Genomic DNA, 17,209 nt, shown 5'->3' on the forward strand with positions numbered 1-17,209 from the left:
GAGAGCTGAGTGGGGAGGAGGGGGCTGTGACTGTGGAGTCTGTGGGGTGGGGCCCCTTTGCTCTCAGACCCAGTGTGGATTCCTTTCCTCCACTGAGCAATCTTCACCCTGTTACATGGGCTCCTCACCTATTTCCAGTCAGTTTCTGTTCAGGAGAAGATACTCATTGTCGGGGGTCAAACATCCCACCTTCCCCTTTCTCTGAAATGTAATGCAGTTTCAAAGGAGAAAGCAGGTGCTGGAGAAGGAGCCTATGAGGATGGTGGAGTGCTTCAACCATTGATTGAAGTTTGGAGTGAAATAATAACTACAACAGATGTCCAGTTATTTCTGCTAAGCAAAAACACAGGCAGAAAAATTTAATATTTTCGTTTTGTTCCTGTTTACCCGAACTGAAAGACAGAGATGAAAGGCTTCACTGGGTGAAGGAGAACTACAGATGACAAGTTATGATCCAGAAGTTCAGCTCGTCCCATAAATTTTTATTCCGAGCTGTCCTGCGCATGGAAGCCAAGTGCAAATGCCTTAAAAAGATGTCTAATTCTAGGCAAAGCTGCTAATTTGGTTTCCTAATTATTTTGTCATAAATTTCATGCAGTAAGTAGCGAATGTATGGGAAACACATGTTGTCGAAAAAAGTGTCACTTACAAGTTTCGTTGTCTTGTGCTGGAAGATTGTCTGTAACCCAGAACGATTGTTTGGGTGTCTCGTGAAGCTTTTGAACACTGTGTGTAGGCAGTTATCACACATAGGATTGACCGAATGGGTGAACACACTGTATAAACTTGTGTAATTGCTTAACTAAGCAAAACGCTTTTTGTAATTCCTAGATAAAATTTTTACTTACAAGGTAAACAATTTCCCCTCCTCACTGCCCCATCTTTTCTGTTTCTGTGACTTTGCTGTTCTTGTTGTGCTCTTGCTTTTCCAAGACATGGAAAAATGAGCCCCATCAAAAGAACGCAATGGATTTCCATCATGAAACTAACAGACGTAGCCTGAGGTAGAAACTTGCCCATGACATGCAGGACGCATATAGTCTTGTGCTTTTGGGCTCTGTGTCTCTATTTCTCTGTGAACGAAACGGATTTTTTGTGTGCTTCGCTTTCCTCGGTGAACATTCCTCCGTCTGTCTTTCACCCGTCAGGCTCAGAATGCCCAGCAGCTCCATGAACGGATCCAGTCGTCGAGTATGGACTCCAAGCTGGAAGCGTTGAAGGACTTGGCCAGCCTCTCCCGGGACGTCACGTTCGCCCAGGAGTTTATAAATCTGGACGGCATCTCCCTTCTCACACAGATGGTGGAAAGCGGCACTGAGTAAGCACCTTTTATCCAGATTTCCAATCTGTGCTATTCTTTCCAGCATTCTGGGAATCTGTTACTTTCCTTATACTAGCAATTTCCAGTTTAAAGACCAGAAATTGACTAGGCTCTGGAAAAAAAAAATCGCTTTCAAGATAGTGCCTGGGTTTGCAGTTTAAGTATCACTAAATCCTCCATGCACCAACTAGCCAGTACCTAAGACAAAGTAGAATTCCATAAGGTACCCTGAATTTCAGATTTATGAGGAAAAATATTAGGTCATTATCTTTAAGGGCTTTTCCAACATTAAAATTATAATTTTACAAAATATAAATCCCTTACATCCCTTGCTTATCCCCAAGAAAAAAATTATCTTCCCTGACTTAGTTAAAAAAAAAAAGAAAAGAAAAGAAAGATAAAGAAAAAAACAAAACAAAACATTAGAATGCCTCCTGATATTCTCAAAGTCTTAAACCAGGTGAAAATATCATCCCTGAAGTAATTTTCTAAAAATTAACATTTGAATGATAAAATGCATGTCCTTAATTATTTAAAATTAAATACAATGCTTATTAAATACCTATTGTATGCAAAAGAGTAGAAATTGGGAAAATTTTAAAAAGATGTGAACCTTGCCATCCAAAATTGTAGGGAGGCAGAATTCAATTGAGATGTAATTCCTCCTGAGGGCTTTGAGTTTCCAGGTTGGTCCAGCTATGTACTTCCCTGGAAACTTACAGAGGGGGTGTCCGTGCATGGGTCTTAAGGAGTTTGAGTTCCATCCTGAACATGAAGGGATGCTCACCTTCCTTCTCAGGGAAGGCTTTGTCCCTCTGGCATGACTGGGGAGTGGAAGGAGCCAGACAGTGTATCTCTCACCTGTGTAGACAGGTAACCTCCCTGACCACCAAATGCCAGGGTGGGGTCCACAGGAAACTGTTCGTTCCCATATGGTCAGCTGCCACTGGCATAGACTATCAGAGCATGTGGGTTAGAGCATGTGAAGACTCTGAGTCAGTTAACTGCATATTAATATGCTCAATTAATCATGTACAGAGTTGAGATAGATACTTATTAGGAAAGAGTACATATCACTGAGAACTGGGGCTTAAATCTGGGGCATTTAAATCTCTCTTCAGTACCCAGTAATTCAAAGAATGAACTGATGACTGTACATGTTAGAGACCTGTCTCAGCCCACTCCCTTCCTTCCTTCCTCTCTTCCTTCCTATCTCCTCCTACACTGGGCATTATTTGGCCTCTGCAGTTGGCACTAGTGAAAGATTCTTTTTTAATTTTTTCTTATTCAAAGAGAGGCTATTTTATAACAGCAGGAATATCTCCGAATCCAGAATGTTCTGTAGAGTTTGGAGTCGGCGGTCTTACCTCATAGACAAGTAGAGAAAATATCTAAGAGTGAATGGGGTAGAGGGGGAAGCAAATCTAAGCGAATCAGCAAGCAGGCTTGGGTGTCTAGAAAGGAAGGGTCCGTTGGAGGCAAGTATCATTTATTTTTTTAATGATCACTGAAACCGCTCACTCATGAAATTTTTGGCAAACATCACCTTGGACTGAGGCAGGGAAACTCAAATTCTGGGCGCTTTCAAAATCTAAAGTGATTATTATAAATTGGAGTTGGAGCTTGAAACAGCTCGAGAGAAGTTGCATAAGTTTAGGGATCCAAATGGCTTGACCAAGAAAAAGGAGAAAGAAGGTTCTGTCTGGGTGTCAGAAGCTCCAAGCTGAAGTCCAGTGTGGGGTGTGTTAGATTCCTCGTTCCTTATTAGTGGTGAGCAGTGGAGTGACTTGTGATTGCAAACACCTTCACTGGTGACTGTGGGTGACTTCCTGGCATTGCCACACATGGCTGGCCTTGCCTAGCGCCCACCACTGCTTCTGGCCAAACACGGAGACGTGCGAGGCTCTACCTCCATCACATTTACAACGTGTAAAATTAAAAGGTAAACATGTTCCCACGTTTATTGATTTTTCTAAGTCCCAGCCATTGATGTATCAAAAGCAACGTACGAGAGCCAGTTGTAAAATCACCTGCTAAAATTAAGTGGTGCTGCCACAGGTAGCTAGGTGTCCAGGGCTGAAGCTTCTGAACATTGAGAATAATAGTGTATTCATACTTCCAAACTTACCAGAATTGCCATCGTGATTATTATTACAATGGTAATAATAATTACTGAAAGCATGGGTCTGTGTGATACGCGCACTGAATAGAAGGCTAGAGGAGGTTCCCGCACCTCCAGAGGCTGGCAGTTGTGTATCTTGACAATGAGGAAAAACGCATGCTAGGAGCTTTAGTGCTTAGTTTCTCGTTATATTTGTTCACAAGGGCTGCTGTAACAAAATACCACAGACTAGGTGGCTTCAGCAGAAATTTACTGTCTCACAGCACCAGAGGCTGGAATCATGGTGTCAGCAGGTGGTTTTTTCTTGAGTTTCTCTCCTTGGTTTTCAGACGGCCACCTTTTTCCCTCTGTGTCCTTATACCATCTTTCCTCTGTGTGTAGACATCCTTGGTGTCTGAGATTGTCCAAACTTCCTCTACTTATCAGATTCCTCTACTTACCTGATCTACTGTCAGATTGGATTAGGACACCTTCTAATGGGTTCTTTTTAACTTAATCACCTCGTCTTTAAAGGCTCTATCTCCAAATACTGTCTCTTTTTTTTTTTTTTTTGACAAAAAAGATGCTGGGTGTTGGAGATTCAACATATGAATTTGGGGGGAACATGATTCGACCCATAGCACTCATCAAAGAGACACTACCACTTTTGTTTAAAACGAAGAGTAAAAACTGATACTACGTATGTGTCTTGTCAACATTATCACTTTTTACCCGGACCATTGCCTTACTCTACAACTCGTCTCGACCTATAGTGTGGCCCAGACAAATCACATCCCTTAGATGAAGACTAGCGACCACGTGACAGAATGTCCATACTGAATGACTTTATGTGAGTCACAGTAATTTCTTTTTCTTTTTTAAAAAAGCATAGTATACTCCACATAATATCTAACTATCTGTAATTCATAATCCATCCCAATTTGTCACATCCAGCCAGGTTTTAGGCTGATGAACAGAATTGAAAGCCAGATCTTAGGTGAGTTCAGTTTTGTATTTGTCTCTTACCCTCTCTCATCACACTCTCTTACTGGGCGGGCTTGGTGTTTCTCTGGATCACCTTTCGCACCCTGCTCACCATTGTACAGAAGTTTAAAGTCATGCTGCTGTTGGGGACGGAGGAAGGACTGGAGCTACACAACCTCCGGCCTTCCTCCACTGGGTCCTGCATCTATCCTAAGAAGCTGTTCATTTGATCCCCCACTTTTTTTTTTCTTCAGATCTTTTGCTCAGATTCAAAACAAAAGAGGAAGACATTTTACTTATAAGGAAATCTGGCTTCTCAATTAAACTTAGAGCAAAACTTTAATTAACTAACAGGAAACCTTTGGAATAGAAATCACACAAATGAAATAGATCCTGCAATTTGGAAGGCATTTAGCCATGACCCTGGGCAGACCTCCAGCTGGGACAGGCAGAGGTTTCTAAGCAGGACCAATGGAAATTTTAGGGAACACTGAAGAAATATAGCTGGAATTTTTCTCCTTAACTTTGAGCTATAATGAGATTCAAAGATGGCTGGGCTTCTTGTCATTACCCAAGGCTGAGCTTTTAAAGTGTCTCTCTATCAGGTACCAGGAGGGGTCATGGGGCAAAATGAGCAACAAAGGAACAATAGGGAAGTGTCACGTTGGCAGAGCACAGTGTTTAAAACCTGAATTTAATTTTTCCATCCTTGTGGAATTTGGAAATTCCGTTTCTAGTTTCAGCTTGAAAGGTAAGTGTGGAAGCAAATAAAGTTGTGGGGGAACACATTGCCCCAACCTGAGTAAAGGAGTGGTGTCAGGCAGGGGACATTAAGGAACGGACAGTGTTTAAAAATGCATATTAAAAGATTTCTCAGAAATGAAATATTTTATTTGATTTGAATAAAACAAACGAAACAAAACAGAAACACGATACCTGCAACTCTAAATCCCATGTAGCTTTTCTTCCAGTTTGAATCAAACACCATGTCTTTGGCTACACCTCTGTGCACACAGACAATTGGGCAGTTTAGCCTGTGTCCTTCCAGTCAGAAGAACCGGGAACAATTCCAAGAATGAAAGGGCAGCATCTGTAGAGTTTCCTTCTCACTTGCCAAAATTACACCGTTGAATATGAGTAAACTGTTAGTACCACCCTGGGCAGAAAAATTAAGAATGAAAGGAGTTAAATTTGTTTGTTTATTAAAAGCTCAGACAGTTTTTTTTATTAGTTTTTCATCCTTAGTACAAACAAAAACAAAAACAATCATATTTATTGTTTAAAAAAAATAAATGTAAATAAGCAGAAGCAGGAAAATAAGAATCGTGTATAATCTACCTTTCCAGAGACAAACATTTTTAACAATATGGTGGATATCCTTTTTGTATCAATCTATTTTTTTACATACATACACACACTTGCACAGGCTTTACAAAGGTAGAATTATAATATTCATGCTCTTTGTAGCCTGCTGTTTATACCTAACAATATTTTCCTGTAATTTAATATTCCCCTCATCATTTTCATTGTCTGCATATTATTTCATTTTAAAAGTTTTGTTAAGGTTCAGTGGATACACAATGTGACATAATCATTTGAAACGTGCACGGATTAGTCAACCATTCCTCTATTGTGGGGCATTTACATTGTTTTCAGGTTTTTTCATGATTATGAGCATTCCCTAATCAGCTGTTCTTTTCGCAAAATCTTCGTGAAAATTTAAATTATTTTGCTGGAATAAAATTCTTGATTCAGAGAATGGACACATTTCAAAGCCGTGCACATTTCACAGCTTGCTGAAATGTGCTAATTTATAGTTGACCATTTGTGTACGAGTATGTCCATTTCTAACCCCTGGTCACTACTGGGCTGGTGTTCTGTCTGTTACAGATGCTAGCTTTTCTAAGAAAAACAGCAGTGAGGCATTTGAGGAGTTGTCACTAATGTGGGGAATACACGAGTACGTTTTATTTGCTTGGTTGAAGTCGTTGCTCCAAAATTTGGCTGTATTAGGAACAGTGGAAAGAGTCTCACAGTTATGTAGACATATGCAAAGCCCCTAAGTAATTGTCTTAAAAACAAACAACATTTGTTGTTTGTTTAATTGTAGAAATTATTAGTCCCCTCCCCATTCTGTCATACATATGGCACAGAAGAGGACATTCTACTGTGTGTATGTATAGTTGAAATTGTTGTTGTTGTTCATTAACACTTGAACGATTTCCTATTAAACTTCCATTATTCAAATCCTTTTTCTCCTGGCTGGAATCAGAACTGTGGCTATTTCTTAGAAGATGTGAAAACTGAGATATAACTTGAATGAAGCTCCCCAAACGATGCCTTGGCTTTGCTACTGCCTGGTACCTACCCTTGAGGATGGATTTGTAGGTTTTGTTCATTTGGCAAAGTGTATATCATCTGAGTATGGAATGTTCCTGACACTGGGTTAGGCACTGGGGGGAGGTGTATGGGGAAAATACAAAATTGCAGATGACAACTTCGGACTATGTGTGACATTGTTTGAAATTTTGCCTTCACACAAAAGATGAATTTCTTTTTTGAAAGCAACTTTGTTAATCTCCGAGGACACAGATTATCAGCTCTAACGTATGCTCTGGCTTCTGAGAACCTTGTGTCTCTTATAAGCTTGAGCTGTTCTGGAAGGCCTAGTCCAGGCCAAATTGATCAAGGACTCATGGCCGAGCCATTCAGTCCAGGTCTCACCGTGCCTACCCTGCACTTCACCTTGGAGGAGCAAACAGCTCCCCAGACTGTGCCAAAAAGAAGCTGCTCTTTGTGGTGTGTAGGCCCTGCCAGGGCCGGCTGCCAGGTCTCCCAGCTCCCTTTGCCTGCTTTCCTGGGGCTTGCACTCAGTGGAACTCAGGGTGTTCCAAGTGGAGCAGCCCTTCTGGGGCCTTGCCAGAAATTTGCATCATAAACTGCAAAGGAGCCAACCATCTTGGGCTTTGTGAGGGGTTGTTGGGCAGAAAATTCCTTCAAGGGGATCTCCCTTCACCCCACCCCTCTTTGCTTTGTCTCTGTGTCTTTGTCCATCACTCTGGTAATGGAAATGAGAAGGGGTCAACACAATCTGATTAAAAAGGTTATCTTCTGTTAGGGAGAAGAATGACATACCTTGGTCTGAAACGAGAGGCTTCTGTTCTGGCCACTCATCAGCCTTTCCAGAATCATTTGTTCTTATGGCCAGGTTTCTTTAAAAAAAAAAAAAGGGGGGGGGGATATTTTGAGAGACACAGAGGGCAAGAGCCTCAGGAAAACAGACATCACAACAAAAAGTCCTTCTTCTGCTTAGGCTTAATCTAAAGATGAGAAGTAAGAAACACTGTGACCCCTGAGTTGGCACTGACTTTAGACCTGCACTCTGGTCAAGGAGAATTTTCCAAGGCCAGGCAGGGTCTGCCACAGGAGGTGGAACACACAAAAACCCAAAGATGCTCAGGCCCGGACCCGAAGGCTGTTTTGAAAAAGTGCAGTGATGTCACACACACACACACACACACACACACACACACACACACACACACTCCACAGAACAGTTTCGTTTGCAACAGTTCTGTTGAAAGATAAACTGAGACATATTATAAATTTTAGGAATTTATTTGAACAAAAATTAGTTAAAATCAGTCGGTGCCAAACTGGAAGTGGTTAGGAATTCTCTGCCCACAGGAGCCAGGGGAAGACTATTCTAGAGAAGAGGGAGAAGCAAAACAAGGACATTGTTTGATTGGCTGTAGTTCAAGCCTAGCGGCTGTTTGTAATTGGTTGAAACCTTGAGTCATCTACAGGCTTAGATCTGGGTTTGCTTACATAGCCACCAAGGCATTAGAGCCACCTCCGTGTCCTGGCCTTCTTGTTTAATTACACGGTTACACATTTAATGGAAAGGTTGCACGATCAAGTTCCACTTGTCCCCGTTGTGTGTTTTAATACAAAGATCTAACTCCAGGTAGCACCTTGCTCCCAGTTGTCCTGTCTTTTTATATCTCTTTCAATCTGGAACTATTCCTTAGTTATTCCTTTTCTGTCATGACTCTGGCACTTTTTAAGCATGTAGGTCGGCCATCTTGTAGGATATCCTCTAACTTGGGTTTGTTAAAAGGTAATTCATTAAATGTAATTTTCAGGGAGTGATAAAAGCATGGCTTTTATGCAGATATAAAATGAACCCATATTAAAAGAATTCATTTTACTCATGATCTGAGAGAACCAGGCACAATGTTTTCACCATTTTCACCATTTCAAAAGCATCGTCAAAAGGACACAAATGTATTTGGAGCAAAGGAATGTTGAAATGAATTGCAAATGGAGACAAAACTGATTTTTCACCTGCAGGAAGTCAATTAAATTACTAACAGACAGGACAAAACATACATATCCATCAGTTAGACAATAAGGCTGGAATCTGATACCCATAACAGTATGCCATATAAACACTACATAATTTTCCATTGAAACACAATTTTTTTCTTGCAGTGTTATCCAATGTTGTCTCATTGTAGACCCTATTCTGTCTTTGGCTGGGATATCACAGATGCTTGTGATATCCCATTGCATCTTATTGATGACACATGATGTCCCTTTGTATTATTAACGATGTTCACTTCAGATAGTGCCTTCTAGGTGTCTTCACTCTCATGCTTGCCCCCTTTGTAATTAAGAAATAATTTCGGAGTAGTTACAGCACGGAAAATGGTACTAATAAAGTTTGTATGCTTTTTGCCCAGAGATTTGGTTCTTTAACAATACCAGCACACACCACTCTTTAAAACAACATGGACTTACACGCATTCCCGTTTTATTCGGTGGGCTATAATATGTTATAATACTATTATTTATTTTGATGCTCAGTTTGTCCCAGATTTGGCAGTGGAACCTTCTTCAAGCTGTCTTCTGTGTCCTTCTGACTTGTTTCCTATTATTGTTTGAGCATTTCTTTACTGTTTGGCTCAAGGAGATTTTCCAGACTTACCTAAATCTTTCCTGCCCTAGTCCTGGCAGGAGCCATTTCTCCAAGGAGCCCCAGTTCTTTTTAGTGGAAGATAGTGTTTGGCCCTTCCAATATGGCCCTCCTGTGCCCTGGCCTGCCTCTCTGTGGCCACCGACTCCTTCCACCCTGCCTAATGGCTTTTTGAAGGGAGCTAATAAACATTTCTTTTTTTTAAGGAAAGGCATGCAGAGAATGGGGGAGAAGCAGAGAAAGAAGAAGATCTCTTTATATAGATTTTTAACCCCCCAGTTTTACCAAAGACTGGATCTAAACTGTGGTCAGTTAGATTTCTGAAGTGCTTACATTTCACGTGGTTGAAAATGTGAAACTTAGCTTTTACTGAAAGCCAAAAATTCATCCCCATTTATTGACTACCTACTCTGTACGTGCCTGCTGTTGTAGTTATAAGGCACAGTGCAGAGCCCCTGCTTTCAAGGAGCTGGAAGGATAGTGAGATATCATAATTCATACAGCTGATATGTCCTCGGCTCATGCAGACATGGGCGTCACCGTCAGTTTGGTCACGAAAGGAAATCAGAGGTCAGTGGAGCTTGCCAGAAGATCCTAGAATCCAGTGAGTTTGGAATAGGTCTTAATTAGTTGGACAAGGAGGAGTAAGATATTCAATACAGAGAGAAGAACATACCTAATGTCAGAGAGATTTGGCAGACTTGGGGATGGGAAGTGGTTTGGTAACTTTAGCATCACTGGTTTCCTTACCTTCTTGACCCGGGTATTTTAAGAAGCATCATTGTTCTTTCTTGCAGGTAAGATTTGTCTTTTGCACACTTTTTTTGCAGGTTACCATCCCAGGGTCCCGTCTATTGTCCAAGACAATTGCAATGTCTCATGATGTCTTCCTTCAGATATATATATATATGTATATATATGTATATATACACACACATGTATATATATATATATATATATATATATATATATATATATATATTTCCTCTCTCTCAAGAAAAGAGAAAGTAAAATTACCCAAGAAAAATAATTTAATAAAACTACATTTTCCTTATTGAGCATATACTTAAGAACAACGGGTCTAGTACTCTTTGGCTCCACTTTTTCATTGAAAATATACTCAGTTTTATCTCTAGGGATTTTTCCGCATTGAACATATACCCATTCTGAATCAAATGGCGTGATCTTCTTGCCTTTACTCATAAGTAAATGCAGGAGGTTGGTTGCAGCAGTTTAATCCTTGTCTTTTGGTTGTTGCTTATCATGAGAGAACAACAATGTATTGCTTTGAATAATGTTTTGAAATGAACAGTTTTCTTGCTTCATGGCAGTTAAATCTTCCCTATATTTAATTATAAGCTTTATTCATAGTGTGTAATTTGTGTAAAAATCCTTGCTTCAAACATGTTACTTACATGATTTTCCTTAAATTTTACAGCCGATACCAGAAATTGCAGAAGATCATGAAGCCTTGGTAAGAACCCATGATCACTTGATAAAAACAGCATAACCCTTCCTTTCTGCATAATTACACCCTGCCCTCTGACTGATTGTATCACTGGGCAGATAGATTCTTCCAGTGATTTTTTTTTTTTTTTTTTTTTTTTGCTTTCTGTTTGATGTTCTTATAAACAGGTTCTTAAAAAATGTTTTTCCCTTTTCTTTCTGCTTTGTGGCAGAAGGGGTGTTTTATGTTTGTAACCACAAAATGAGCATGCCAGGATTGCTCCCCTTTTCCTAGAGGAAGCTAGGCATAATTTTATGTATTACATTAAAAAGAAACTTTCTTTTTTGTGTGGCCTATGTGATGTTCAAAGTCAAAATCCTTTCATTTTCTTCAATGGCTCAGTAAGAAAAAGATCCACAATAAAAAAAAAAAATGTATTCAGGATTGAAGTATGGAATGCAAATTATTTATGTGGACTCTGAGAAAGTGCTCAGTCACCTCTTTTAAGTGTATTACATGATAATTATGTCTAGAGATCTCAGAACTTTCTTCTTAGTTTCCCTCCTCAGCGCCTGTCTTATCCACTAAACAAGGTAAGTACAAATAGGGCCTAACAGACTCTCTATAGTGGTAGGCTGAACAGATTTCCGTTTTGCCGAGTTGTTAAGGAGGTAATTTCAGTTTGAGAAGGAAGACTGAAAATGTGCACCTCATTCCTTAAGCCCTCCAAGAAAATCGTGATCATCGTCAGTGATTGACTCTGCTCTCAAATCACTCATCTTCCCCTATACCACCCACACAGAAAAATGGTTAGTTGTGGGAACTCTTTAGTTATTAAATTCTAATAGAGTATAGAAAGCAATCTTGAGTTTTTAGGGTAAAGCTTCTTAAGTCTTATTTTGTTATATGTTTTTGATATAGTAGAAGCACTTCATGGCAGTAGAAGCCACCTTTTATGAGTTCATTCTGTCCCGGTCTCAGTGTTTTCACTCATTACTTCTAATTCACACTTCTATCCACCAACACAAGGTTGGTAAAACTAGTATCTTTCTTCATTAGAAGTTAAAATCAGGTGGTGGCAGTGGGAATCAAACTGATTTTTGTTTTCTCCAACAACATGATACAGCTTGCTAATATAGAGGAATTTGGGGCTCTGAAGCCAAAGCGATATCTTAAAATTTATCTGCCAATAGTTTTATTCTTTAGGTAAATAGGGATGTTGGAAGTGTGATTACGTGTGAACTATGATTTCACTTATCAATCATAGACATCAATGTTCAGGGCCCTGGGTCTTATAATGACAGAGTAACTTAGTCAGATTCAGTAATGAGGCCACTATCACCCTGATAGCAAAACCTGACAAGACAATACAGGAAATAAAAATTGTAGATCATCAGGTGAACAGAGGTGCAAAAATTCCCCAGCAAGTGTATCAACAAATATAACCAAACAGTATATAAAAAGGATAATACTTTGTGGCCAATAAAGGTTTATCCCAGAAATGGTTTAACGTTTGAAAATCAGTCACTGTGATTCAGCATTTAGCAAAACAAAGAGAGAAAACCTAAAGAGAAAAGTCAGTTTAATAGATCCTAGATACAGAAAAAGCGTTTCATAAAATCCAATATAAAATTCTGAGCAATCTAGGAACAGAGGAAACGTCCTCAACCTGATAAAGGCCATTGACCAAAAACATATCATACTTAATGTTAGAAGACTGAATATTCTCCCCTAAAACTTGGGAATAAGGAAAATGTGTTCACTTTTTGCACTTCTATTTTACATTGTACTAGAGGTTTTAGCCATAGCAATAAGTTAAGAAAAAAATAAAAGACATAAGGATCAAAAGAAAGAGGTAAACCCAACTCTATTTATGGAAGACATCATTGTCTGTGTAGAAAATCATAAGAAATCTATGAAGACATTGCTAGATCTCATAATTGAATTTAGAAAATTTTCTGGATACGGCATTGGTATATAAAAGTGATGTATTTTTATACATTAACAGCAACAACCTAGAAAATGAAATTTTTACATTTCCATTTAAAAAGTCAAAAAAAATCATAAAATCTTAGGGGTAAATTTAACAGGAGGCATGTGATACCTGTTCACTGAAAAATAAATATGTTGCTGAAAAAAAGAAGACCTAAAAAAGTGCAGAATATACTGTTTTATGGTTTGGAAGATACAATATTGTTAAGACAGCAATTCTCCCCAAATTAATCTGTAGGTTCAATGTAATACAGTTTCAAAAAAAGAAATTACAAGCCAATTCTAAAACTTAAAGAAAAAAAAAAACTTGAAGGAAATGTATAGGACCTAGATAAGCCAAAACAGTCTTGAGAAAAGCAACAGAGATCAACAAAGTGGAAGGATTTCATTAACTGACTTGAGACTTACTTCTCATATATATTGTCAGGGGATAGACAGGTCAACGGAATAGAATGAAGAGTCCAGAATTGATTCACAGTTAAATTTTCAACAAAGGAGCCCAAAGAATCTTTGCTGACATAAGTCTTGCTATTATTCTGAAGACTAAAGCAATGTCCAAAGGGTGTTTTAGAAATCCATACATTTCAGTGTGTATAAATTTTACCACAAACTAAAGAAAATACAGTAAGTCCTCACTTAACGTCGTCGATAGGTTCTTGGAACTGCAATAACACATTGTAGAATGTGTTTTTACCATAGGCTAGTTGATATAAACAAGAGTTTGGTTCCTGTTACATCTCATCAAAATAACGAACTAAATGGCATTACTCAAGAACCTACTGTACATGAAAAACACAAAGGGAGGGGCAGAACTATATTAATGCTGGCAATTAAGGGTATATTCAGCATGATTCATTGATAGTTTTAAAAGTGGCCTTTATTTTTACCTTTCCTTTACTTCTGTCTTGGGCATGGCATCCAATGGAAACATTTGGAAGCACTATTCTTTTATAAAATTAGCAGCACAAATTTAAATGCTTTGTGATAGGCTGAAATATACTGGAATGAAGATGGTCTCCACTGAGTTGATGAAAAACATTTATTTGAATCATTCCAGCACACATGGTGTGTTGGCTGTGATGCTGGCTCTCAACCAGCATATAAAGTTTGCAGTTGGCTTAATTTGTGGCAGTGAGTACTGCAAAATCTTAAGGTTAGCACTTTATAAAAAAAATAAATAAACCAAACAAATAAAAATGCTCCCTCATGTGCCATGTGGTTGCTTTATATGTGGAATTCATTAGCCTTGATCTTCTGTATTCAGCACTGCTTTCAGAGAGAGGGCCTTGGCTCCTGTCTTTCTTCTTTGGAGCCTGAACTGCTCCTCCCTAAAAGTGGAAATAAACATCTATGTCTGGATTTGATAAGAGCTTGTATAGTGGCTTCATTTGAAATGAGGTAGTAGAGCCCCTTGATTTGGAATGCAATAAAACGTTAGCATGGCCATCCTTTCCTTGCAGCTGGGGCTTTCAGGTTGAATTTTCAAATTCTCCCTCATGGAAACCTAGTATGCCATCCAGCAACCAGGCATAATGAGTTATACATGTGATATATACAGTATATGTAGTCTATTATATAATATGTATATTGTAGATTTAATAGTATATAATACAACATATATACATAATATGTCTAATAATACATTTGTATATCATAATATTAATATATGTCTAATGTATCTATATAATACATAACTATATATAAAATAGATAAATGTATATGTAAGATGTTATATAATTCTTATATAAAATATAAATATAAATCATGTAACATTTCTATAAAATGTTATTAGATGGACCAAGAAAGCAATCCTTCCTTTGGGTGCTTTGGTGTATGATAGGAAGTAGCTTTTCTCTCATTTATTGATCATTCACACAAATGGAATAGTGCAAATCACAGAAAGCCCTAGCTGTTGTCTCAGAAATGGTTCTCTATCTTCTTCACCACCATAGAGAGTAAAATCCTGGTCCCCAAAACAGCTTGGAGATTTGGAAACCAAATAGTTCTCTTTCCCTTTCTCTCCATCTTTTCCACAAGGCCCTGGCAGTCTGTCTGAGGAGTCAGTAGGCAGAGTTCTGGAGCATTTGGGGAAGAGGGACCATCCCCAGAAATTACTAAGACCATGTGGATGATGGGCCCATGGAGTGGGGAACAGACAATTAGCATAAATATAATTTACCTTTTGTTTCTAATGCCATTAATGAAGACTACTGTCAGCCTTATTCCTAGGCTCAACTAGCTATCGGGACCATAAAGAAGAGTTTGATTCCCATAGTGTGTGTCTTCCTTTGTCACTGCCTGTTCCATTCCTTGTTGTTAGCGATGACGTTGAGACAGTTCTTTGGCACCACGTGGAGACCCCGGATGCCATCCTCCAGTCGTGTTTATAGGGATCTTTCAGCAGTTGAGGTCTTTTAGGATGCCAGGTAGAAGCAAATGGTCACTCTGAGTTATCATATAGTTGCCATTTTCCCTCTTATTAAGTTAAACTATTTAGCTAACATTATGTATTACTAATAAAATAATTAGCTAATATTTACGAGTAATGCTATGCTTTATTATATAGTAATATTTCCTTAGTAATACTAATGTTAATCATCCATTAATAGATCTTACTAGTTGCTTTTATTACCTGGCTCTTATTTTCACGAGGCAATTCCCTTTTAGTTTTTGAAATCTTATGCTTGGATTTTCCTGTGATTCGTTGTCCGTAGAAAGAGTCATTGTGGAATTTTACTTTGGCATTCATATTTGGAATTCTTGCTAATCTTTTTAACCCATTTTTTTCACTTCCTACTGTTTTTGTCCACTCCTTAAAGTAAGTGTGCGGTTTTTCTGCTTTGGAATTTCTCTTTTGGGGTCATGATCCTCTGATGCCACCTAGGGGGCACCTGTAATATTCGGGTTGCCCATCTGTGACTCAGAAAAGTCTTTTTAAAAAAGGTATTTGCTGCTTTCCTATCTACCTTGCAATTTTTTTTTTTCTAGCTCTAAGGACAGATAATTCTTGAGACATGAAGCCAAACATTTGAAAATCACAGGCTTCGTTCACCTTTGTAATCACTTTTGCATAGTGATCATACCTAACCCTCACATGCCATGCAGTTCAAAGGGCTTTACATTTGGTAGCTCGTTTCATTGCCCCATCCGTCCTCTGAGTTTGGTATCACCCCCCCCCCACCATCATCATCGTAGTCCCCATTTTTAATAAATGAGAAAACTGAGGCATGGAATGCACCAGTAACTTGCCCACTTAGAGCTGGAGTGGGACCTGTGCTGTGTGACTCAGAACCCACCCACTTAACCATTTCTATCTATTGCGTGTCATCCCTCTGGCCCCCTGGCAGTGTTGGGGTATGGTTTTTTGCGGAGAGCCTCTTCCTCTTTTGTAGGTCTCTCCCCGAAATCACAGCTTTGGTGGTGATGCAGGATTTCAGGGTCGGTATTGAGGCTGGGCTGAGAACACGAGGAAGAAGGGAAATTGCAGAGCTGTTTTAAGAGCAACACGAGCCTGTTTTCTATTAATTGAAAATCGGTGGGAAAATTCAATCAAAACATTTTATGAGACTTTAGTGTAGCAATTGTGGCATCACGGAGTCGACAGATTAAGAATCTGAACAACCGACTCCATTTTTGAAAAATCATGCATGTGAATCCGTGCAGTTTTATATAGTGTAGAAATGCTGATGGGCAGAATCCAATGTACTTGAAGATAGAGTACTTTACTTGAGAGTTTTAAGTTAATACTTATGATGAAAATGTACAATGGTGGTGAGTGTAAAAGACTCTGAGTGTCTGGTAAAGTGTTTTGAAGGCACCAGAAACCAGGATATTGTCTGATAAGGGACACCAGTGCAGCTGCTTTTGGTCTCCGTTTGGGTTTCTGAGGCACACATTAGACCCTTCCCACAGCCTCCTGAATCACAGCAAATTCATTGGCAGCCAACAGTCATTGTCTCCACAGATATTCTACAAAACCTATTAACTGAAGATAAACTGCTGGCCAGTGTATCATAGGATTGAATATGCTTCCATATCTATTTGTGTCACAAGTCTGTGTGTGTATATGCACTTGCCCAGACACACACACACACAGACACACACACACACGTATATAGAGACCACACAGATCCTTTGCAAGTGCTAATACTCTTAAGAGAATTATTTCTCATCTTCCCTATTGGCTACCCATGGGTAATAAGAGAAGCACGCTGCCCTTTCTCAGTCATCCTAACTTTCATTTGCTGAGAAGCTTTTCTTTAAGCTCTCATTTACAGAATACTCATAAGCTACACACTTTAGTGAGAGCTCTACAAGCAGCCCTGTGGTTAAATAACTGTCACTATCCAGTTTTTCTTCTGAGAAGACAGAGGCTCAGGAGGTTAG

General features: G+C 39.0%; 1 protein-coding gene across 9 annotated transcripts in view; it reads left to right on the forward strand.

Moving 5' to 3' along the window:
* Window positions 1-17,209, forward strand: part of ELMO1 (engulfment and cell motility 1) — a 478,109-nt gene that overhangs the window by 154,082 nt on the left and 306,818 nt on the right. For all 9 annotated transcript variants that reach the window (XM_081079148.1, XM_081079151.1, XM_081079150.1 and 6 more), the window contains 2 exons: window positions 1,149-1,318; window positions 10,823-10,858. In XM_081079148.1, coding sequence (XP_080935274.1) covers window positions 1,149-1,318; window positions 10,823-10,858 — 206 coding nt within the window. The remainder of the gene's footprint in view (window positions 1-1,148; window positions 1,319-10,822; window positions 10,859-17,209) is intronic.

Source organism: Rhinolophus hipposideros (genome assembly GCF_964194185.1).
Source record: "Rhinolophus hipposideros genome assembly, chromosome: 18".
In the NCBI taxonomy this organism is placed as follows: Eukaryota; Metazoa; Chordata; class Mammalia; order Chiroptera; family Rhinolophidae; genus Rhinolophus; species Rhinolophus hipposideros.